The following is a 26,621-nucleotide window of genomic DNA, read 5'->3' on the forward strand; positions in this document are numbered from 1 at the left end:
TCATCACAAACATCTACCCACTTGTTAATTTCCTTCAACGCTCCACAACAGAAACAAAACACCGGGGGCCTCTCAGAGTCCCTCTGTTGACCTCACCTGTCCGAAGGAGCCCTTCCCAATCAGCGAGTCTATCTCATAGCGGTCCAGCCACTTCTCTCCATTTTTCACAATATAGTCATAGTTGTCGTCGTCATAACCATCGTTGTAGACTTTCCTCTCCTTCTTGGTGCTGCTGTCCTCTGGAGGGACCTGCTGAGCCCGCCGCTTCTTTTTAGTATAGTACACCTGTGGATGGACACAGCAACAGAACACATGTAAATCACCAGTGCTTTTCAAACAAACAAGAAATATTACCCTATTCCCTATAGGATATTTGGATATTCCCTTATTAGGTAATCTAATGAGTAAGTCTGATACTTTGAGCCCTCTGAGAGAGAGAGCCCTCTGCTTGGAACAGCTAGTAATTACTAAGGGCTATGATTCAATTCAAAATCGATTTTCGATGCAAAACGATTTGATTCATAATGATTTCTGCTTCAATCTACAGGTGTGCAACGGATGATCTACTCCAGTCTGCTTTGCAAGACAGAATGACAAATGGAGACATTAAAGTGTCTTTTTCAGATTTATTAAGTTTTAAACTAGTGCTGGGCACGTTAACGTGTGTTAACAGAGGCACGTGACGTCATGTTTCCGTGACTCCCGATTAGGGATGTGAATCTTTGGGCTCACGATTCGATTCCGATTCTTAGGGTCACGATTTGATTGAAAAATCGATTCTCGATTCAACCGATTCGATTCAAAAATGTATACAATGCATAGTGTGTTAAGGCAAATTATGGCATCAAAACAATACAGTTTGTATAAGATAATGTGATAATGTGATCACACAAATGCAAACTTAAGACAAAAGTTAACATTTATTCAAAACAAATAAAAACTTACTTCCTGTACAAAAAATAACTTGCATAAATAAAAGCTTAGGCTAGCTGCCTTTTTCTCCCAGAAGTTACAAAAATAAACTGTACACAGATAACACAAACTGGTGTTTTGTGTGGTTTTTCGAAATAGAAATTAAAAAAAAAATTGATTTTTGAAGTTTATGGATCGATTCAGAATAATTTTCCCTACCCCTACCCCCCATTGTTAAAATGAGTCTCTAAAGTAAGGCTAAACTTTAAAAACAGAGGCACACATAGACAGTACACAGATATGCTAGTTATTTGTAGTGCTGCTCTTTTCATTTAATAAACAGACTGCTCCAGTTCCACTTTAGGTGCGCTAACTGGTGCTAAAAGCAGCTAATGCAGCTAACGGCGCTAACTGACAAACAGTGCCTGAAATTGATTCTGGGACATCTTATATCGAATCGCGATTCTTATGTGAATCGATTTTTTTTGGCACACCCCTAGTAATTACTTCAGATCGCCTAAGGCACTTCCAGGCTGTGTCTTTTTAACTGGAAAAGGATTTTATGGTTCAGCTACACGCCGCACAGTTTCCTGGATGCAGTCTGGACAAGTTAAGCGACAGTAAAAGACAGACAAACTACACGTACTGTACGTACACTTCTGTAACTTTCTCTCCGTTAGTGTGGAAAAACTAGGTCAAATCACGACCGCAGTGTTATGGGTGACAGAGGTTTCCACCCCGACCATAACACCTACTGTATGCCTGTATTATTTTTCAGTATTTGTTCAGTACATACACTACCGTTGAAAAGTTTAGGGTCACTTAGAAATGTCCTTATTTTTTTTCAATGAATATAACATTAAATGAATCAGAAACACACTCTATACATTGATAATGTGGTAAACGACGATTCTCGCTGCAAACGTCTGGTTTTTAATGGAATATGTACATAGGTGTATAGAGACCCATTTCCAGTGTTCTAATGGTACATTGTGTTTGCTAATGGTGTTAGAAGGCTATTGGATGATTAGAAAACCCTTGAAAACCCTTGTGCAATGATGTTAGCACGGCTGAAAACAGTTTTGCTGGTTCTTTGAGGGGCAAAATTATTATTTTGAATAAAAATCATTGTTTCTAATCTTGTCAATGTCTTCTTGGCTATATTTTCGATTCATTTTGCAACTCTTTTGATGAATAAAATTGTGACTTTTAATGGAAAACACCAAATTATTGTATAGGTAGTGTACACAGCAATGTATTTGTTCCATACAAGGACTTGAAAGGAACAAATAAATACTGATAACCTGAACCAGCCAATCTAACATGCAACATTATGTGTGTGTGTGTGTGTGTGTGTGTGTGTGTGTGTGTGTGTGTGTGTGTGTGTGTGTGTGTGTGTGTGTGTGTGTGTGTGTGTGTGTGTGTGTGTGTGTGTGTGTGTGTGTTGTGTTACCTCATTGATGTGCTTGTAAGTTTTGATGAGGTCAACAGAGAGTTTCCTCAGTGGGGCGCTGGCAGGGTCTCTGAAACTGGGGGGGATCCTCCGCTGGAGTATGGTCATATCAGACAGCACCTACAGAAAACAGCAACATTTGAACATGTTTAGAACTAAACAAACAGAGTGTATATTTAGTCTGCAGTCTGTGTGACTGTATTATAAGGAAACAAAGAGATTATGTTTGTCTAACAGGTGGATATTCATCAGGATGGTTTTTGGTTTGTGCATTAAAACACCGTAACGGAAACCTGGAAGATTTGAAAATGTCTATTGTGTGTAAGTTTTAGGAGGTGGAAAAGTTGGTTTACAGGTATGAATAAGTGCAACTGAAACAACTCTCCTGATTCCACATCTCACTGCTCTGGAAAAGTAGCAGAAGTAATGGCATCAGGTGTTTCTACAGCTACTGGTGCTCTTTATTAATGTCACCTGCACCTGCTGCTGCTGCAGCAGCAGCAGCCGCCCTCACTCTTTTCACTGGAGTGAGGTTGTGTTGCATCGGAGGCAGCAGATGTAGGACAAACACAAACAGCAGACGGGCTGTTTGTATTCCACAGGCTATGCAGTGTACCACAAACATAAGGTGCAACGTCGGAGTCAACAGCTCTTCTTGACTCGACTCAAAGAACCTGAATACAGCTCTTTAGTCTCCCACAGCAACCCGAGGAAACATGGTCATGGACCTTTTCCACGTCTACAGATAGATCACGTGGTTTTGGAGAAATAAATAGTTGCTCTGCATGTTCTCTGCTTCTTTATTTCTTGGATGCAGGACATTCAGCTTTCAATGCTCTTGGCAACTCACATCAGAATCCCAGCTGTAACGGGAATGCACGGCATATTCCCTACTTGGCAATCAATGCACTGCTCTTTCCTACAAGACGTACAGTACTGAGTTGTGTAATGGGTTGCCCAGGATTGGACATCGCTGGGAGTCAACGCAGCAGTGGCGTCCCCTTGTTAGTGCCCAGTCAACCCTCTGGTGAGTCAGTGGCGACAGTGCACTTCCAGATTACCATGGCAATCAACAACATTTGTGACGTCTGACTTCAAAGCATTTTCTTATTGATATGTTCAGTCTGAGGCCTGCACACAAAACTCCTGTGGAAAGCAGAACTCTGACTAAAATGAGCATCAAACCAGCGCAGTAGTAAAATAGCAGAGGCAGTGATAGAATGTGGTAGTGGTAGACTTCCTTCAGGATTGTATTCAAGTCTTGATCTGATCTTTGGGACGTACATGCTTTGTTTATAGATACTTATCTATGCAAAGGGCCTTGATAAGGACAATCCTTTTTGGTCTATTTATCTATCTTTCTGCCATTGCTCAGAGGAGGAAATGTGAAATGTACAGAAACTTCAACTCCTTTACCGGTATCAAGAGTCTAAGCTCCGATGTTTCCACCGTGTTATGGATTTCAATTATATGGATGCATCTGAGTTCATATTTGTGACTTTGTTTGTGCACACAGGTGCTGTTAAACTCGACTTCAAGGTTCAGGCATCAACAGGCGAAACACTATATACCAATGTACTGTATGTGTGCATCTCACCTGCTGCTGCTCGGCCATGGAGTGGATGGAGCTGAAGTTGGGGTGTGTATGTGTGTGCTGGCTGGTCATGGCTGGCTCAGCGAGGGAGAAGCCCTGGGCAGTGGAGGAGGAGGAGGAGGAGGAGGAGGAGGAGGAGGAGGTGGGCGGACATCCTGAGCTGCTTACACCTGAGAACAGAGAGAGATGATCAGAGAGGAAATCACCAACATTTTAATCCATTATCTGCCTACATCTTCAGCGCAGCACTGCACTTCTGTTGCTCTGCTTTTGTATCACAACTGATCAGAAACCTCACGTCAAACCACGGTTATTGAATATTGCTTTCCATATATTCTATGCCATTTGTACTACACGTATACAAGGAAACAACTACGAGAGGCTGCCGTGGCTCGGTAGTAGACCGGATCATCCTGCAATCAGAAGGTTGAAGGATGACTTGTAAGACAAATAAGCCCCACATTTGCACCTGATGGCTGTGCTGGCAGAATGTGAAAGAGAGTGAATGGTAAAACTGTTGTGTAAAGCAGCTAGCGCTGAAACGATTCATCAATTATTAATCTATTACTAAATTAATCGTCAAATATTTTGATAATCGATTCATCGGTTCCAAGCTTTTTTCACGATAACAACAATATTTCTGATCGTTTTAGCTTCTTAAAAGTGAATATATTCGTTGTTTCTTTGCTCCACAAAACAAAGAAATCATTAAAACTGAATCATTTTGGTTTGTGGACAAAACAAGACATTCGAGAACATCGTCCTTTCCAGGTTTGACAAACACTGATCAATGTGTTATAACATTTTCTGACATTTTATGGACCAAACGATTCATCGACTAATCGAGAAAATAACCGTTAGTTGCAGCTCTAAAAGCAGCTTTGTGTGGTCGTCAAGTCTAGAAAAGCAAGACATTTACCAAGGTTAAGTCACCATGCTATCACAAATCCAACCATCTATACGATGACTGCTGAATATGTCGCCCGCCTCTGGATTGTTTGTCTGGGTGCTCGACCACCTCCTTCTGCTAGTAAGGAAAGTAATTTCCTCTCAAGCAGAGGAGCAGAATGTACATCAGTGGTTTAGCAACTGAGTAGATGAATTCAAAAACCACCAAGTTACTTTTTTTAAAACCATCACTTCAGCAAATTTGCAATGTTTGTGCAATATTGAATAGTTTAAACCTGATGACCCCTACTATACTGATATCAGTTAATTTCCCAAATCAGCAATTGTGAACATATTCCTCATTTGTGTTTACCTTCAGATTATAGATTAGCTGGGAATCATCATTACATGGAGGATTTACTGACAACACTCAAGCACAATCCAGGTTCCTACGGGTTAATACAACTATCAATTCCCGCACCATCACTTGCGGAGGAAAACTGTACAAAGTCTTGGAGCACAGAGCACTTCTCTTTTAGGCCACTTTAAGGCCACACACAAGATAAAACACCATTTAGCACATCCTTCCACTATATTATGATGTGGTAAAATGAGAATCATAATCTGATCCACTAATGACAGCATTTTCAAAACAAAAACATATCAATTAAAGTCAATGTTGCTTTCATGCAGACAAGTTAATCTTACACTGGATTACAAGGTGAAGTCTTAAGAAGTTGATTTCAAAACAATGCTTTTCAGACTGTTCAACACAATGTTTGATAGTTGTGAAAAATCAACTGTAGTGTGTGTGTGTGTGTGTTTTCAAACGTTCAAATCACAGAGGCGCAATATTTTGTTAAAGTCAAAATGTGTGTCAAAATATAATTTTAGATTGATTATTGTCTTGCTCTACACTCTTAGAAATAAGGGTTCCAAAAGTGTTCTTCTACAAGGGCTGAGGTTCTACCTGGAACCATTTGCTTCTGAAAAACCCTTTCCAGAAGAAAGGGTTTTTCAAGGGTTCTTAACACTAATGGTTCCAGTAAGAATAATTTTGATCCAGAGAACCCTTTAAAACCCCTTTACTGAATAAAGGGCTTTAAAAGGGTTCTTAGTGGAATCCTCCAAAAGGGTTCCAGGTGGAAATTTTATAAAAATGTTCTACCTGGAGCCTATAAGGACAAGCCGAAGAACCTTATATGGTTCTACTTAGCACTTTTATTTCTAAGAGTGTATAGACATCTTATTCTACAGACTGAAGAGAACATCTCTGTTATGTTTCATTTTAAATGTGTTTTTCAAATTAAAATGAAGAGAATATTATGTAAAAATTCCCTCTGATGCCGTGAATCATATCACAATCACAATTCCTGTCAAAATAATCGCAATTAGATATGGAAAATCGTTCTGCCCGACTACTCAGTCTAGTTTAGTGACAAGAGAATAGTTTTGATGCGGCAATGAATCTGACTAAGCAATTTTGCACCACAATACATGGTTTATTAATATATAAATGCATTGAAATGATTATTTGATAGTTAACTTGCAACTGGCACTAAAACAGTTCTGCTTTGAGCATTTTGCACATGGTCAAAATAAATTTTAAAAATATGTATTTTGAACTCAATGGATTATTGACAGCAGCCAATCAGAGAGAACCTCTATCTCTGACGGCTTCTTATGCCAGTGCAGCAAGATCCATCAGCTGCGACCATGGGCCAATAACGGGCTGAACAAACCATGCTGGACACACTCCAAAAAGCCACGGCATGACTAGAGTTTATAAATCTGCCCAATCTCATCCAGTGCATCCAAAACCATAGAGTGCACACACAGACCGCATCTTTCTGTAGGGGCCGAGGATAAATCCACATCGGTTTACAATTATTTGGCCAGCCAGCACTTTGAGTATAGAATAACCAGTTGTTCTTTCAGCTCTGTGGAAGAGTGAGGATATCACTCACAGTCACCATTCATTTTTTTGTTTTGTTTTTTTTATAATTAAGAGAGTATCATCATTTCGAGGTTTGGAAACCTACGTTTTTCACCACTTTCTGACATTTTATGGACCACGCCACTTATTGATTAATAAAGTATAAATAAATAATCTTAGTTGCAATTCTAATGCCATATATATGTGTAAGTGTGATCAGATCTCATCTGCACTCGTCTTGAATCCATCATCCGTGCACTCACATTGGGGGTTAGACACAGTGTGTGAGGCCCCGCCACTAATGATACTGATCAAAGTGAAGTGCAGCAAGTAAAGCTGGATTACAGGTGTGTCTAAGAGCAAGTCTTTTTTCTTTTTTTTTAATCTGTGGTATTGAACCAAACCTGACAAAGACAGATGTTAGGCTGAAGAAGTGCTGGTTTGAGTTATAGAGTCCAGCTAACGGGACACCATAAAGACAAAGATCAGGCAATCATTGGACTTGGATACTAGCAAATAATAAAAGATCTTACAAACCACCATTTCATTAAATCCACAATTTGTCAAATATGGTGATAGAAAGGTGATAATCAACAGCTTTGGAATTTTTGCACAAGTCAACTAGATCAACACATTCCTGCTTGTTGTGCAGTGCTGTAGTAATGTCATCCAGCGTTTCCATGCTGCCTCTATTTGTGGGTCTAAAACCTGACTGATACAACTTTAAATGAGTGCGTTGACATCTCACAAGATAATTCACTTTAGTTTTTTTACCTTTGCGTAAGCTGATTTCCATAAGTAAGGAGTGGTTCCTATTACAACAGTTCGACTGCTGCTTATAATAACAGCATGGCTCTAATGGATCAGAGTTTTTAGAATCAGTAAAAAAAATAGCATTAAATACTTAATAATTTTTTAATCAATTACATAAAATGAGCGCCAAACAAAATATGTTTGCCAAACAAATTGTTCAAAAAATGTAGTCTTGGATACAGAGGAACAATTTTTGTCAAATAGAGTCACAATTAATCCCTTAAAGGTCTGAGGGTGTAATAGTTTGGGAGGAAAACACAGCCTTATGTATGGGGTACCAAAAATAAAAATCATCATCATCATCCCCAGTGGTGGAGCATGGTGCTGAGAGCATTGTGATGTTGCTTGAGAACTCCGTATCCTGCAGGGGGGGGAATTAAGCTGAAGATTTCATGGAGGTTGGTGATGCACCAGGACAATGAGCCTCTATGTCAACATAAACTAAACTAAAGAGTGATTTTAAACTGAGAACATCCATGTGTTGTCACAGTCCAGAACTTAAGCCATCAGAGAGGATGTGGAATGAGCTGAAGACGCTCTGTAGGAAGGGAGAGAACGTCCATGGAGGAGATATTGTCTACAGCATTTGCCACACAGATCACATGTTATGAGCAGTTAACGTAAAAAACATCCAAGAGGTTCCCCATACTCTCTTTGCCACTGTGGCACTTTTTTCATTAAAGCAACACCTCCAAACAAGTTTCTCCTCGGTTAATGCTCCTTACGCTCACGATTTGTAAAGATCTGAGCTGCAGATTTCTCCTCATCCTCATCATCATCAGTCCAGTGTCCAGATCACAACAGAGGCACATATATTTATCACTCTGCTGCTCTTTCATTTACACAGAATTGCATGTGGTCGAGAACATCAAATTCAAATTGTTTAATTGTTGACATCTGCATCACTCTCACTTGAAATTACATTACTTCAGTTGAGTTCAGATGAGTTTTACTCTACATGGAAGGCACGGTAATAAAGACACAGACATAATAAAATGAAGGTCCACATCAGTCTAGCATTCTTCGCCAGCAAACTCTATCTGAGACTTCATTCTCTTAATTCTTGGAAGGAGTTTGCCCTCATTTGTACATATTTGTACTACTTGAGTGCTGAGTTGTACATGAGTCGGTATCTTGTATGATCCAAATGATTAAGTCTTCTCCATTGTCTCTTTCGACCAAAACAAGAGCACACCACCAACTGGACTGCAGTAGGTCAACTCCACATATAGGTTCTGTGTGGACCACTGCAGAAATTGACTAATGATGAGATCTCTGTCCCGGAGTAATCTAGTGTCGATTGGCTCCGATACCAAGTAGGCCAACAACATTCAGGCCGGAGGAGCTACAAAAGGCTTTACTGGGCCATAAGGCGGACAAGCGTAGATTCACACCTTGTAATGCAGAGGCCCTTCTGTTGAGAATGCTGCTGCCGCCTGTAGCCATCAAAGTAAAAGAGGTCTCACAAGTGCAAACCTGGGTGTGAAGATTTAAGAATAACTCTTGTAATTACAGGTTCCTCACCACTATTATCTTCTGTGCATCATGTAGACACTTTCTTTTTTTCCAAATGACATTATTAATAGTGCTCTGTGTCTAAATAAGGCTCTGTTTGAGACGAGCTGCAAACCTGTGTGTTCATCTGCATGTTTGACTTTGTTTTGTTGCGCGATGAGGTAGAGAAAGTAATCCAATCAATGTCACTGGAACTGTTATGGTGCTCCAGGCCCTGGCCTGCTTACAGACATGACGCTGCTGGAGAGGGAGAATATCTGCCTAGTACTGAGAAATCTGCACCGTCTCTTTAAGAGACTTAGAGGCACTCACAGCACTTCCTCAATCTGGCATCCCCCTCCTTGTGCTGCCATTGGTTGGGGCCCCCTCTTTCACTGTCAGCTGATTCGCTGTTGGTATCTAAGGGCTGGCTGGCCAGCACTCTATAAATAAACCCAGTGCTGTCTCAGCAACCACCCTACAATACTCATTAGCTACTTCTCTCTCTCCTCTTCCGCCTCGCTCCTGCTAAGCAAGTAGCTTCCAATAACAGGCCTGGCTCTCAGCAGCAATCTGACATACTCTCCCCTAGCAACCCAACCCACCCTACCAGCCGTGTTCTCCTCCCCCTTTTCTTCATCATCCTTCCTGCTTTCTCAAAACCCTCTCTACGTCTGAATCTGCTTCTGTTTATTCATCCATCAATCATACGTCCCCTTCATTCGTCACTCTCATCCTCCCTCCTTCCTGACTTGCTTCTGATAACTGCTCAATAAGTCTCAGTAAGAGACATCTTCTCTTCCATGCTGACTGTTTCATCTCTCTATCGGTGCTCTGTTGACGCACAGTGATGGAACAATATAAAGATCCGAGGCGAGTCACTCCAGGAAGCACAGTAACACACAGTAAGGTCACAAACTAACACTTCCTGCTCACAACTTCCTTTGTAAATGATGCAAAAAACAACAGTGAGAAAACCTATACACCATCACGACGAACCAAAAGTTGTGCCAAGAATGCAAGACCACTTCCACTGTGACAAAGATGGAGGCCAAAGGAACAAACACACAATGCTAACCTAATTAAAGACAAAGTATGCTTACGTTAAACATAAGCATGACAAAACATAGCTGAGGGAAAAGTAAAGCTGAATGTCACCGGATGACATAATATGCAAATTGCCATATTTGTGATGTCATCATCATGCGTTTGTCCTCGGTGTCGCCTAGTTTCAGCTCTTAAATGTCTGTTTTTCTTCTTTATTGCCAAACAGAACGGTAAAATTACACTAGTAGTAATTAGTAATTTTTGTACACACACCAATAGTGATAGTGAGTTTGTCCTCTGTATTTAACCAATCCGTATTACACAACACACAACAGTAGTGAACGCACACACAGCAGCAGTGGACAGCATTTATTTGCACCCAGGGAGCAATGGGGGGGGGGGTTGAGTGCCTTGCTCAGGGGCACCACAGCCCGAGGCCCATCCTGGTATTGAACCAGTGACCTTCATGTTACGAGCCAAATCCCTTTTCCTCTTGGCCATGGGCTGCCTAAATCAGCTGTTTTTACATGTGCCAAGATCAGTCAGCTGACCAACCCACAGCAATACTGTTGACTCTCTGCTAAAGGAGGAGGCTAAGGTTAGTACAAAAAGCCCCCACATTTGTCACCAGTTGCAAGCCTGATGCAAAATTTAAAAAAAAAACACCAATGGGGTTATTTCATCCCTTGGTGACTTAGCAACATTTACAGGTTTTACTGCTTAGATGAAGCAAAAAACAACAACAACAACACACATGGTAAACACATGGAAACTGGACTGGATCAATTTAAACATGAGTCTAAGTTAAAAAAAAACTATCAAGACCCACTTTGGAAATCTACTAATATAGGCCACTCACACACTGCTTTGAACACATACCAAATAGTCTTTCAAAGCAGATGTCGAGCTGATTCTATCAGGTGAGTGAATGTGTGTGTTTGAAAAAAGCTGCTGAGAGGAAGCTTGAACTGAGAATGTTATTTCCAACCACCTGACACAGTCACTTCATCAGAAACATCACACCTCCTGAAACATAAGTCAGTCTAACGTGACCACAGTGTGCTTGAAATAATTACATGCTTACAACATGTGACACGGAGCGAGAGGCTCAGGGGATGAATATAGTTTTGAATCAGTAACACAGGCCAAACGAGTTTTCTAAGAAAACAGTCAAAGTTTTCCTGCTGCCACAGCAGAATTGTCTGATATTATTATATTATATTATCATATTTAAAGCGGACCTAGAACGGAAGTTCCAATTAACGCTAAGATAGGCTTTTGTATCTGCGCCTTTACCTCGTTTATGAAGCCCTGAAGGTTCGAAACACACAGTTCAGCCACTGCTGAGAACGCTGTGTTGTACTGTAATCTCAGGCTCAGCGAGATTTCTGAAAAAACCCAGTCCGGTTACGTAAACATTTCTCCGGAACAGCAGATCCTCCTGGTCCGGGCACATCCAGTTGCGCACATTGAACTGCAGAAGAAGAAGAAGAACGTCCGTTGTGGAGGTGTTTCACTTGTGTCTTCTGACTCTGTGTCCGTCTCCGGGTCAGTTTTGATCATGAGTAGCAGTGCATCCACCGTTCCATGGGGGGAGCTGCCAGGTATTGTGATTGACCAGGTATTGGCCAATAACAAGAAAGATTTCTAACGGCTCGCTTCCAGCAATTAGGAGCTTTTTGACCATAAAAACAAGACCTCCATAACTCACATATATGTGCGATAGGACCGCTCTATGGGAGCTTTAACACACACACACACAATTATCCTGTTATAGTTATTTTTTGAGTATCCCAGTAATTAAATGATTAAATTAATAAAATACCTTAAATAAAATGGCATGGTCATGTTCAGCCTGTTAAAACACAAACGTACTGACATGTGTGCAGGTGTATGCCAATTGAAGAGTATATGTTACATAGGGTTGCAAAGGGGCAGGAGGTAAAATTTCCAGAAACTTTCCATGGAAACTTCAGCTCAGGAATTTAAAATATCAGTTAAAAAAAAGCATGATTGCAAGCACACATGATGCAGAGCATTAAGAAGGAGGTCACGGGTAGGGGGTGTCAAACAAAACTACTGCACCACGTTTCGTTATGGTAACATGATAATATTATAATAACATTGCAGGAACATGCCCAGAATTAGGGATGCATCATATCGGCAGATATCGGCTTTAAAATGTATGATCGGATATCGGCAAACACCACTGCTGATATGACGGATGGCTACAACAACAGTCAGCCAAAGAGGCTGCTACCTCGTTGACTTCTACGTCTATGGCGACCTGTACAACTATTATTTCTTACATTTATTTATTTTGCTCAATGAAGAACATTTACATCTACATCTGCTGCGACATGAGTGAGCGAAATATGATGTTAGTTTCACTACAGAAGAGACTAAATGATCCATATCAGATATCTGCAAAAAGTCCAATGGCGTGCAACGTCCCTACCCAGCATATTAATCGCGATAGCTTGTGAAGTCAGTGAGATGCACTCTATCATTTTTCCAAAAGTCAAGTCCGAGCAAAATATACCATGACACACAATTCATTTGAAGGCATTCCCCCAAATAACAGTTCAAAAGAGGGGTTATGACCAATGACAAGAAATACATGGGTTTAGGCCATGAAACTATCATGTGTTCATACACAGAGATAAGAGCTATACAGAGATCCATCCCCAGGCTAATGTAGAATACACAGTTGCATAAATGGGGGGGGGGGGATATGGAGAGCTGGCAGGATGGAGTAAGACCAGGTCTCCTGCCTACAACTGATTAGAGTTCAAATAAAATCTGAAATGATTATGATGCGGAAATATGAACTTGTCTGCACCGGTACAAGAGGTTTCTACCACGATAAAACCACTGACCAGAATCCCACCTTCTTATCTCCAGGTGCACACTGTTATGATCAGGCAGACACCTAGACATGGCATTTTCAGATTAAAACAATCTGTGTCCAGACAGCGCTTGAGCTCTGAATTAGTATTCAGCATCCATGCACATGTCGAAAAAACTTACATCATGTGACCATTCATGTGCTACTTTTCTGTTTGTTTGGTTTCACAAAGTACTACTAATGAAACTGGAAATGAAAGTAAGCTTAGGCTGAGCTTTCCGTTCACAGCTGATGTTCAAGTTGTGGCAAAGAGAATTTCCGTAACTGCATCATCGTATTTTCCCCATCTATACCTTCGACTTCACACATCTCATAAGGAGGACAAAAACAAATGAAGACCTCTGCAAATGATCTTGGGTGTTTTAAGATCTGATGTCTAGCAAGACACCAGACCAGGATGCCTTACAGCTAATCAATAAGATGTTAAAATCCAGCCTGTGACACCTGTTAGCTGTGGTTAAAGACCTCGAAGCTCAACTCTGTATGACCTGTAGCAACCTTAAGTTTTTATTGATAAGTAATTCACAGTGCAGAGAAAGAACAATAGAGGGGCATCAAAGTGTCTCTAAAATCTGACCTAGTTTTGGATTTGTTTGAGGTGATAAAAACGATATTACACAAATCCTGTGGCTTGATGCACAGAAAATACATTACTGTAAATGTGAGGAAGCAAACGTGATACAGCATGTTGCTTCAGCTGACCAGTAAGGAGGTTCTGTTCTACATTGGGCTGAAACCAAAATGACAAGGACCTCAGAGTTGGAGTGAAGGTTAAAAATATCCAACCAAGCAGTGATGTAGAGGACTCTGCAGATATGACCCAGAAACGGTATTTAATAAGGCAGGTTGTTAATCGAGGACAAGACCTTTATGTGACAGTGTCTGATTGAGTCAGACAACAAACTGAAACCATCCCAATGTTTGTGACAGAAAGCAGAGCAAAGTTTATCATGACCGACATAAAGCACAAAAATGCACAAACACCAAACAAACCAAGGACCAGTGATAGCTGGATGACAACAGGAACAAGGATACAGCGACAAGTTAGAACCAAAATAAAGCAAGTAAAATTTACATGTGCCTTTAAAAAAAAAAAGGAAAAAAAAGGTGAAGACATCCATGTACCTCCATCACATCTGACACTACCCTGACACAGGATATGCAGCATGTAGGAGGAAAATTACTACACACACACACACAACCTGTAAGCGAGTGAGGAAATCCCACAACAAAACCACCGCCCCGCTTGGAGACGAAACCTGGACTGGAGACGGAGGGGTACATCGACCGTGTTTCCTGTACAGATAACAATACAATATCATTTTGGTTCATTTTGCTATAGCAGCTAACGGCTATAGCTAACGGCTATAGGCCAGTGCAGGTGGGTGGCAGTATACCTTTGGTCGTAATTCTCAGACTGTGGGGTTTTCCTCATGGTTGTGAGAACATAGAATACATATATATATATATATATATATATATATATATATATATATATATATATATATATATATATATATATATATATATATATATATATATATGTATATACATATATATATACATACATATATGCATACATATATATATATATATATATATATATACACACATACATAACTAAATAAATACTAACTGAGCTCTACAGAGTTTGTGTTTACCTGTCATGTGTAGAAACATCATGGAAATTAAGAAATGATTGTAGGATGTTTGCATCTTGACCCAGTTTGGAAGTTGACTGATTTAAACACTTTGGAGATAAATGCTAAAAGATGCCATTATATGATGAACATAACTGATATTGGAAATAATTCACATTGTTCTGATTTAATTCAGGTAATTCCCACTCATAGGTTTCCTTATTTGTTTTCACAGGAGCTTTATTTTGAAATGGCTTTTATGTGAAATGGCTTTTATATCTGACATGACAGGAGGTAGTGAGCGTTGTTCTCTCAGACTGGCAAGAACGGCCAGTAATGGATTGTAACGTTACCCTCCGAACCCTATGTCTGTTAAATTTTCTTCTTCCTTTGTAATATACACCAGTAAAGTGTTGAAGTTAAACACCATGTGTCTGACCTAAGTTTTGAAGTTTCCATGACCCAATATGTGGAGGAACATCTGACATCTCAGTGACTAGATGGGGGGCTACTATTCACACTCCTGGTGTGTTGCAACCAGCGCCCCATTCTGTCTTTTGAATTTCAGGACTTTTCTCATGTTTGCCTTTGCCTTCTGAGCTTAATGTTAATATCAGTGGCTGCTCTCTAAAGTAGGGCTGGGCGATTTATAATAATAAAACAGTTTTGCAACAAATATCACATAATAAAGATTTTGGTTTTTGCTCCCCAATTTGAGGTCGAAATAACCAGTCCCTTGTGGTTTTAAAGTAGTTTATAACATTTAAACCCAGTAACAATTCATAAATCTGTGTTAAAGCATTCATAGCATTCGTAGATACATTACATTTAATTAATATACTGAACCTTTGGTAAATAATATCAATACATTAATGACTTATATACTGTTATTGTATTATCGCCCAGCTTTAAGGCCACATTATACTTCTCCGACTGCGTATGCGTTATCCGTCTGCGTCACCACGGAGACGCCCCGAGCCTTTATACTTCTGCGTCGTGGTGACGGACACGCGCTGCAATTTCCCGCCCGATCAGTAGGGGTGGATGCGCAAGATTGTTCTGCTTCAGGCTACAGTGAGCAATGGCGTCCGAGAAAGAAAGAGAGAGAAAGACTGTTGTTGTTGAAACAGTAGCCGTTTCTCACTTTTCTGTGTGACGGAACGCAGTTTTAAGATAATTTGAGGCGATAAATTGGCCATTTAGAGTCTAAACATGTGCTGTGTGTGTTAAGATATGATGTTTTTATAGTTTGGCAGCGGCGTTATCAGCGGGGATCAGCTCCGCGTCTGTGGACGCTCGGTGCTCACTGTGAGCCGGCACAGAGCAGCTTAGCTCGGCCTGTCCTGAGGACCAATGGCAGCTCTTGCCGTCTCCGTTGTCCCTTGACGGAGTGACGGACACTTAAAAAATATTGTGTGCAGTCGGAGACGACGCAGAGGCTCTTCGACAGGCTCTGCGCCAACGCAGAGTCTCTGCGTAACCTACGCAAAGCACTTTACGCTGAAGTATAAATTGGGCTTTACTTAAAAAATTATTGTATGTTTGGGTATCGGTAGCTGTTAGCTCTGACAGGGGATGTGTCCAATTTGCTGTGTGGCTTCCCCAATGAGTGATATTATACTGGCATAGTTTGCAGATTTCATACATTATGCCTGTGTCACGCATTTTAAAAATGGTCGACACCACTGACATGTATTTGTTTAATTTATTTTTAACAGTGTTATACACATACTGCTCCTGGCTAGTGAAGGAAGGAGTTGTCATCTACATTTTAGATCAGGTATTTTTTCTGGATTTTCTTGCCACAAACAAACATGTGAAGTGATCAGAATTGATAGCACAAATCCCAATCTGCCAACCTTCAGGCCTACCTGAAGACTGTCTGCAAACGATCATCTGCATACAAACTACAGGTGAAAAGTTAAACTATATTGATCTGGTATGATGACTTTATTTTTTAATGCAACTTAAGTCTATTTAATAATGGCATTGTTTCAAACTGACAAAAATAAAAACATAATTATAACTGATAAGTAATAAGTGATAAACAAGGATGAACATTAAGAATAGAACGAGCTATTGTGCAGGGGGGAAAAAAGCTGAACAAGGAAGCTGCAAAATGTCAGGGCTCAAATTTAATTCCCGGCTCGATGTTAAAACAGAGCCTGGACGTGAGGGATCCCTCTCTGGGACTACGGGGAATCCACAGGCAGTTCTGTTCAGGAGTCATCATAACGTAAAGCAGCTCCAACAAATATCCCTGTACTCATGATTTTATGTTTTCTAACAGGCATGTAAATCTCTGTGGAGTCCTGCATTCCAACATATCTTGTTTGAAACCTATCAGCCTTGACTAGATGATTAAGGCTGGCTTTACACGACGCTCCCGGGTGAAACCGACAAAATATTTTATCAGATGTGCCTTTCGTTTAGACGGCGACAGCGTTTTTGGGGCTTAAAAACGCAAAAAAAAAGTAACCCACCCTCCAGAATGGAAATCTTAAAAATGATCCACCGTTGTGTTCCCATCTCAAGGGTTGAAAATGCATTAGTTTGCGCTGAGCTGCTCACGCTGGCTAACCTCCCGTACGCGTTGACGTCAGAGAGAAGTAGAAGGATGTTTCAACACTCCTGCGCTCCTGGTGTTGTATGGCAGTTCTTCACAGTGCCACCAAGCCACCTGGCACGCATACTACATCAAATTTCACACACTTTTGCATCACCGTGTGCATGCAGATTTCCACCCAAAGACGCTTGTCTAAACACAAAATAAAAAGTGGGAACGCAACGCCACTTTTGCGGTTTGTGTTCAGATCGTTGTCGTGTAAAGCTAGCCTAACTCACAACAACATCAACACAAATTCACCCAGCCTGCAGTCTCAATTATTGTGTGTCACAAGCTCCGTTTACACCTGGCATTAAAATGCGTTTTCTGTGATCGGAAAACGCATTTCCGAGGACGGATTTTTATCCGATCTGCCAAACAATTTCAGGAGGTGGTTGGAGACGCTTTGTGGCCACATCAAACAGAAGTGCAAATGCAATGAGTCTCCAGTGCATCTCTGCTCCACCAACAACAAATACGTAAGCGGAAATACGCTGGTTGCTCCTAACACAGCTAACGTGAAAGTGGCAACAAAACTGCCCAGTATCCTAAGCTTTGGTCAGTTCGCCGCTTATCCTAGACGACTCGTTCCCCAAGTCCTTTTACACAAACTTAAAACTTAAGCAGTCTGTATCGTCACAGTCCAGCAGTAAACTTTCTTTCATGGAGGTTTAAAAGTCTGGTTTGTGTTAAGACTGCTTCAAAAGAGTAAAGAAATAGTGTCAAAGCAGTATCAAAGCAATATAGTTCACCAGCCCCACACACCATGTTGCCCACCTAAAACAGTCTACTCTACACACAGGCTAAATACTCAGCATTACTTGCATCCTATGACAACATTAACTCGGAATTAAGACATTTACAACAGCAATTACAAGTAATTCAGGCTTACTCTGGGTTCACCAGAACAATTCAATCCAAGCACATAAATAATCTGATGATCAGCTGAAAACTACAAAGAAAAGGCATTTAAGATAGATATTAAATCTTAAGAGACTGTAAACTACACAAGGCTTTGAGTTCAAAGTTCAGAAAACCAAGCTGAACATATCCTGTGTCAGAATTGTGTTCGCAAGTTTCTTCAGAGTCCTTACTATGAGCATCACGGACAACGAAACAACCACAGAACGTCGAGATCTGGACATTTACGACACGACCCGATTCACATTGTTTGGTTTTAGTTTTTGAGCTTATGAGTTTGATATATTCTGCTGATCTATACAACGCCAGCAACCAACAAAACACATGCATCCATGGCAAAGTACGACCCAAAACAAACAATCATCATTCCATACTGACTATCAGAGATTATTAACAGATTACAGTGACAGCAGATTTACAAACAACTGTGGCTATGATAAGGAAGAAAGGAGTTTACCCTATGTTTGTGTGTGTGAGTGTGTGTGTGTGTGTATAGTGTGTGTGTGAGTGTGTGTACTGACTCTTGTTCTTGCGTAGCAGGGCAGAGGTTATCCACGGTTCGGACTGGACCATCCTGCAAGAGGGCACGGTCTTGTCCTCCACAGATGATGACGTGATCACCATGGAAATGCTTGGCAATTGTTCAATCCAGCAAGGAAATACTGTCAGTCAAAACACTCCGACAGGTGGGGGGGGCTTGTCAGGGGTCGGTTAACTGTCATCAGGCGTGTTTTCAATCCCAGAGTTCACTTCCAACAGTTTACATCCAACTAAATCAACAAATCTTGAAATGGTGGGAAACCAACCGACCAATCAAAAGGCACCGTCTTCTCTGGCTTATTTCTCTTGTAAGATTTTTTTGTGACTGTGGTTTCTAAGGCAACCAACTGGTGTACAGGCAGCTTGTCTCTCTGAAGTAAAAATATAAAGGATGCGATCTCTGTATTCTGTGAAGTTACACTAAAGATATAATCTCTCATTCTACATATATAGTTTGTTTCTCTGTGGGTATGGGGAGTGGGAGGAAATAGGATATTTGGTTAGTCAGGATAGCTTTTATTTATGTCTGTTTCGGCAGTTTCATGCATTCTTTCTGTGTGCTGGAGGTTTGTGCCCCTCCAGACCGCTGGTGACCAATGTTGTAGGTAGTCGAAGGTAGGTTTCTCCTATAATATACTATGTTAACAAGTGGCTAGTCTGATTTAAGAGTTTGAGCTCAACGTCTAAGTGGTAAAGGCATAGACTCTACTTGCTTATTGTATGTTCACTTAGTCCACAGCAGGTATAGCCACACGTACACAGTTAGTAGTCCTTCAGACATCTTCTAAGTAGTGTTCCAAAACAGTTTGTATGTCCAGCGCAGGCGTATCCAGTAGAACACAGTACAACTGATACCCCCACGTTAACAAAAATCCAGGGTGAGTTTGGACACAAATATTATTCAGCAGGAAATCCAACTTTTGTTATTCTTCCAGGCTACTAATGGAGCACATTACCTAGCTGTAAGTCAAGTCTGTGTTGCTAACCAGGCTCCCCCAGCATACTGCCAGGTGGGCTGAGCAAGCTAGTGTGACAGAAGGGGCAGAAGAGAAGGAGGAGGAGGGGAGTTGGGTTTCCAGCTGCCTGCTTTTACCCCATCCCTTACACTAAAAATAGCTCCAATTACTGGCGCTTTCAGGAGGGGGGTACTGGTCACTGGTCAGAGTGGAGCAGTGTGGAGTGATGTTATCACTCAGATTAATCCAGTGACACACACACAGTCCTGCACCGGCGATGTCACAGAGTCTGTACAGCCACAGCTCCACAGAGCCAGAGAGCTGCCAGGGTCACTCTGCCCCCCTTGACCTGCCTACAGTACGTGTGCACGGTGGTCTGTTTGAAACCAGAAAATAATGCAATCCTCATACACTGTGACAACACAGATACGTGTAAACAAAGCCGTCCACTGGAGCGTATCGATTTCACAAAGACGTGTAGTTCCAGACAAAAGTTCTTCTAACAGGACCGTCCAAGCTGCAACTCCCTGTACGCGCCCCGTCCTTTGGGGGTCACCAGTGGTGAAGAAGCTGGGTTTAAAAAAGTTTGAATCCAAGCCGTGGGGTTACAAGCCAAACGTTTCCGCGTGCTGAAAAGAGCAACATGACAAGCCGCTGACGGCCTGCTTTTACAGACACGGCTTCCACACTCGACCTCTGTTTACCACGGCAACTCGATTCAGGAAGGAGTCGCACCTCCGGGGTAAATGGCACCGAAATGAGACCTCAAACAAAGTCCAAACCGCGACGAACCAAAACAAAAAGGAACCTTGAAACTCGTCTCAAACTGGGGTTACACAGACCAACATTCAGCGGAGTTCCTGAGCTTGCTGTCAGACGCCTCCAGTCGCTTCTGGACGCGCCACTTCTTTCGTGCGCTTCCGCTCTCCTTCCACTCACACCTCGCGTCCTCCGTCGCTTCTTGTAATCACAAATGTCGGAGGTTTATATTCCTTCATGATGGAAACCTTCACCGGGGCGACTTCGACTCATGTTTCTCGCCCGTTTTCTCTTTCCGTGCTTCTCCGTTAGACGGAATCTGTTCTCCTCTACCACACGGCTCCCCCACCCTGTGATACGGACCGTACCAAGTGGCCGTGACGGGGGTGGGCGCTGCTCTGTGTGGTGCAGCCTCACACAGTACTGTGTGTGTGTAAATGACATTAGTGACATATCATAAGTTTCTTTCCCCGGCGAGGAGAAACTCAGAGGGCGAGAGCGTTTATCAACTATAAACAACGACGAGGCTGAATTAGCGGGACAGTAACCTTCCCTCTGGGCGCAGTAGGCTGCTCCAAGCGGACCTCTCCTGTCCTGTCCATTTATAGTAACAGCGGGATATATATACTGGGACTTTATATACACGCATACATAAACGATCTTTAGTTGATTTACTTAACTTTCTACACTTTCACCGATGAGGGTGATGTGAAACATAATCATAAGCACTTAACCAGACACGTTCACAGTACTTTTCTCAAGTTATTACCCTGGATTTAGAACAAGAAACGTCTGAAAATCTAATATATAGGTTGTTGTTATTATCCAAATGTTTGCAACAATATACAGTAGGTTTGTGTATGCTCACAAAAGGAATAACAATAACTAGGTTTAAGGGGGAGATGTCTTTTTCATTGATGGACATCATTAACATGTGTACATGAACACACTGGGCCCCCAACTAAAGGCAGAAAAAGTCGCAGTTTGGGGAGTTAAACGCATCAAACGTGGATGTGGAGAATGGTGGTTTAATAATACAATTTTTTTGTGACTGGTGGTGAACCATGAAGCTCACACTGGCTCATTTTGTTCCTCCAGTCTTTGAAAACATTTCAACTTCTCTGTGCCTGGGTACACGCACCCTTCCCACAGCCTCTGTTGCTACCCGACGCCGTGGCAGCTGCGCAGCGATTGGCTGAAAGCAAGTCCCGTCCCCGCCTGTGATTGGCTGGCGGCGGGGTCCGTGGGAGGGGCGATCGGCTTAGTTTCCCACTGTCTCTTCAAACGGCGCGAGGCAGGAATGACGCGGAAATAGTTTGAAGATGTCAGGTAGAAATGGAGAGAGAAGGGGGGAGAGGGGGTGGAGGTGCAGCCAGGGAGCGGAGGTGGGAGGTGGGGGAGGGCAAAAGGCTTCTATAAGCAAGCACACGGTCTGAGAGGGACTGAGTGACTCTCCACAGCTGAGATGTGTGCGACTTCTTCTCACAAAGCAGCCAAAGCTAAAAGTTGTTACTGTTGCTATCCGAGCATTCCGGCTAAATCAGGCACAATGCTGCCCGGGAACAGCTCAGCACACACACACACACACCGTCATAGAGCAGCTGACACCCCCTTAAAGGAAACTCACCCTCAAACAGTCAGCACTGCACCGAGAAAAATGTGTGTCACTTGAGCTTTTCTTTCTTTGTTGTCCTCGTCATTGTATTTCCTTGAAGAACCATCTTTCCCTGTCTGTCCTACTGATTTCTCGCTCTGTCTTTCTTTCATACTTACTTTCAAGTAATAATACATAATAAAGGAAGTCCTGGTGCATGTGAATAAGCTTCCCATGCGAAATGAAGGGCACCCATGCTGATCCTGGCCATGCACATAAGACGAAATAAAAAAAGGGACAAAAGGCTACATACATGCTGTACTATATTTTTATTTGCATTTCAGCTCAGTGTCAGACGCACCAACACACCTATAAATAAATGAATTTCATGTGACCATTCAGGTGCACTGGACATGGGCGTGTCCCGGTGGTAAACAGGAAGAAGATTTCTCTCTTCTGTGGTTGTTTGTTTAGTTTCGGGAAATAACTTGTTACGAGAGACAACGATAGAGAAAAGTAAGAGCAAGGACTTCCATCATGAGACGAGAGACTACAAGGTCAAACTTAAACTGAAAGTCACAGAGTTAACCAAGTGATAGTCTAGAAGAACCAATCAGTAAGTTAACGCAGGTAACTGCGTAATCATTTCCAAAGGTGTCCGTTTCTGCCTCTCTGAAATAAAATGCTACCCTCGTGGGTTCTAAAACGGAATTGGAGCCGACAGCATTTTGTTGTTAAATGTTTTTAAATGTGGATGAAGCCTACGGCATTAATACAAAAACAAGAAGCTCCTGAACTGTCAATTTCTGCACTTAACAACTCAATTGCTGTATTGTTAAACTGGTTTGAACTATGTTTTTTCACATATCAAAAAAATCATAATCATAAAAACATGATCAAGGAACGATTATTTGCTTATTAATCTATTACTAACTGAATCGTCAACTATTTTGATTAGCAATTAATCGGTTTGAGTGTCTTCTGATAATATTTTCTGGTTTCTTTGCTCCATATAACAAAAAAATCAAAGCAAGGCATTAAAGAACATCACACATTTCCCGGTTTGGTAAACAACAACAAAACAAGTACTGGATTAGTCGAGAAATTAAGTGACAGATTAATAAAATATGAATAATAATCTTTAGTTGCAGCCCTAGAATATATTAATGAGCTTACTTTGTTTGCCAAACCCACTGCCAAAACTGTATTCTGGTTTTGTAATACTTCTTTGACTCCGGGTCCTGCAGGCTCAAGAAGCCACGGACCAAATCAGTGCACTCACACACACTGAAACAGCTGACCAGTCACAGCTAAAATAGGATGGCATGGCCTAATAACAGGGTCTAATTATACAACGTGCATCAAAGTGAAATGTTTCTGAGATATGTGATAAATAAAAAAGCAGGAAGTGGCAGCACAGCCGAGCGGCGGTACGTGCCAACATGGTAATCACATTCAGATGAATCACTACAGGTGGTCTGCTTCAACCAGGCCTAATGCCCAGCTCAGGGTGACTGATTCTGTCTAGTCAGAGCGGGAGCCAGGACAATGTAAAGCATTAGTGTCACAGAGGAGAGGCGCATGTCACAAACACAGATCCACATGGAACCAACGGTTAATCAGTTTATCACATTTAGAAGACTTTTGGGGCTCCACTAGGACTCAAGGGGACATGAGCTGTGAATTCATTTATGTCAGAGAGTGATTTTTTTGAATCGACAGACGTCATCTCTAGCGACTTTAATTGAACAAATAATCTTCTTCCCGTCCATTGTATCCAACACTAATTCATCACTTCTACATTCAGATCACAATAAACAGTCAACCCCTTTTAATTGTAAAGCTTCAGATCCTAACATACTGTAACATACAGTTGTTTCTAACTTGGTTTAACTTCATACTAATAGGCTACGGGCACAATGGAACTTCCGCCTAGCAACCGTGTCTTCCAGTGCGCTGGGCTGCTTCCGGTAGGTCGTGTTGTCGTTGTGATTTCTCGGAGACGCTAGTGAATTGCTAAGTCATAGTCAATTTTATTCGTAATAATTAGCGGCTTTCGGATACAAGAGAGACGGTTATTGTATCAAAAAGTCAACCCTACATTGTTGTGTACCCCTTTGTACAAATTTGTCTCGGTACAATAATACAATAAGCTTTCCTAGGTTGGTTGGTGTGCAAGCCGAATGGATGGTGAGGGTACGGTGGGACGAGGACATCTGGGTTGATACGTCCTCGTCCTCAAATTAAACGTTTCTGCTTTTTAAAAGTCGTATCACCATATAAGTAATTAATAAGCGCAAGTCACAAGACTGAGGGCAGCATTTGCTGTTTGCCCTCAGTGTTGGTACTTGGGAATTATTCCAAGTATAAAGAGCAGGAACGGCAACTTTCTTTAACCTCGTCAATTTCCCTGGCGTGACAACAAAATCGTCCCTTTTGAAATACCGGCTGCAAACTTGTGTGAAGTTGTCCCATCCACCGGAAACCTATGAAAGTTTATCGTACTATTGTACCGAGACAAATTTGAACAAAGGGGTACACAAAAATGTAGGGATGGCATTTTTACTTTTTGATACAATAACCGTCTCTCTTGTATCCGAAATACGGTAATTTTTACTTAGCGATTCACTAGCGTCTCCGGGAAATCACGACGACAACACGACCTGCCGGAAGCAGCCCAGCATACCGGAAGACACGGTTGCCAGGCGGAAGTTCCATTGTGCACGTAACCTATTTCTCCATGAAATAAAAATGTGCTACATTTCTACCTTAAAGTGTCTTAAGTACAAATGAGAGTTATACAAGCACTTGATAAGATAATTAGTAGTCGACCTGCAACTAATGATCTATTTCATAATCGATAAATCTGTTGATTATTTCTGGTTCATAAAATTTCAGAAAGTGTTGATCTGTATTTACCAAACCGGGTTTGTGTTATTCACAAACCAAAATGATTCAGTTTGAATGTTTTCTTTGTTATATGAAGCAAAATAAACCAGAACATATTTACATTGAAGAAGCTGAAAAATCCGAAAACTGAATTGTATTAACTGAATAATGGTTGCAGCCCCAATTGGTAGCACTATGACCCTTTTATCAGCTCCTTGTAAAAACATGGGCGGTGTGTGGTCAAGAAAACACTGCTAACCTGACCAGCTGCAGAAAAATGGTGAGTGAGGAGAGACAAAGATCTTTTACCACATTGTTTTTGAGGCCAAAAACTAGCAATTTCACCTGCATATCTTGATTATATGTCAGGTCTATTTTTGGGAAGACGTGTTATCAGATACATGACCAATAGGATGAAGAAATACAGAGCTGCCATTTTACTAACCTACTGAGTGCACGTCTGTTTGCACTGAGGAGAAACACCAAGAGCGTGCCGCATTTCTTCTCATCATGCAATGCAACACCCATAATTATCTCTTAAGACAAATGAGCAACAGGTGAGAGGTGTGTGTACAAACATAAACTGACTGATCTATACTTTTCTTCCACAGTTTGCAGTAAAGGGATTAAATTGACTCTTTTAACCACACAGTAGACCTTTGTAAACACATAAAAAAAAAAAAAAAAAATAGATATGTCTTTGAGAAACTTAACAAAAGATTAGCACTGAAAGTAGAATTCAGAAGGAGTAACAGTTCATATTCTGTTTTAACAGATTTTTTCCTTGTCAAAACAGAAAATAATATTTAAACCCTTCTCCAAAGCACTTTTGCATTTAAATAAGGGCTGCAACAACAAAAAGAAATATATTACTATATTGATAATTGATTAATCGGTTTGAGTGCTTTTTTCAAATAATTAAAACAAGTTTTCAAATCTGCTCCATGTAACAAAGAAATCATTAAAACTGAGTTATTTTGGTTTGTGGACGAAACAAAAGACTTTTGACAACATCATCATTTCCAGGTTTGGTACATTTATTTTTATTTTCTTTGGACATTTTATGGACCAAACGATTCCTCTATTATCTGATAAAAATAATCAACAGATTACTCGATTATGAAAATAATCATTACAGCAATTACATTGCTTTAAACTGAATACTTTCTCACCAAAAATGTATCTTATCTGTGAGGGTTTGCTCATAAGTGCCTGCAATAAAAGAGCATTTAAAATAAAGTAATTCAATAAATAAAAGAGATGTATTTAAATCTATGTGGTTATTATTTGATTTTTTTCTTTGTGGCCTTTCTTGTTTGAACACTGGCTTCACAGTTCACGTTCAGTGGCTTCTTGCGTTGGTAGGAACACACACGCACGCACACACGCACAGCTTCAACAGCCACGGAAACGCGCCGAGCACTGAGACGTTGCGTTAATGTTGTCCTATTATAAATATGAACAAACGTCAGTATTTCCCTTCACAGAGTTACTGACTGGCTTTCACAGAGTCACGTTCGGCGTGTACGAACGGCCAGACATCGGAGATCACAACGGCAGCGCGGGGAGGCAAGCAGACTCCGAGACTCACGTGCCTTGCAGCAAAAAAAAATTCCACCCGGCAACTATACACTGTACCATGGCAACAGCCCTGCCATTGGTCCCCGGTGCG

General features: G+C 41.2%; 1 protein-coding gene across 2 annotated transcripts in view; it reads right to left on the reverse strand.

Moving 5' to 3' along the window:
* dyrk1b (dual-specificity tyrosine-(Y)-phosphorylation regulated kinase 1B) overlaps positions 1-26,621 on the reverse strand; it is a 48,695-nt gene that overhangs the window by 7,374 nt on the left and 14,700 nt on the right. The window contains exons 1-4 of one of the 2 annotated variants that reach the window (XM_083890756.1): positions 18,733-20,772; positions 3,963-4,129; positions 2,366-2,485; positions 97-285 (exon numbers count right to left, since the gene is read on the reverse strand). In XM_083890756.1, the coding sequence (XP_083746882.1) occupies positions 97-285; positions 2,366-2,485; positions 3,963-4,129; positions 18,733-18,835 (579 nt within the window). In that variant the 5' untranslated portion in view covers positions 18,836-20,772. Of the gene's footprint in view, positions 1-96; positions 286-2,365; positions 2,486-3,962; positions 4,130-18,732; positions 20,773-26,621 lie in introns of those variants that run through there. The other variant, XM_083890757.1, reaches the window with a different exon arrangement.

Source organism: Microchirus variegatus, assembly GCF_963457635.1.
Source record: "Microchirus variegatus genome assembly, chromosome: 1".
Classification (NCBI taxonomy): Eukaryota; Metazoa; Chordata; class Actinopteri; order Pleuronectiformes; family Soleidae; genus Microchirus; species Microchirus variegatus.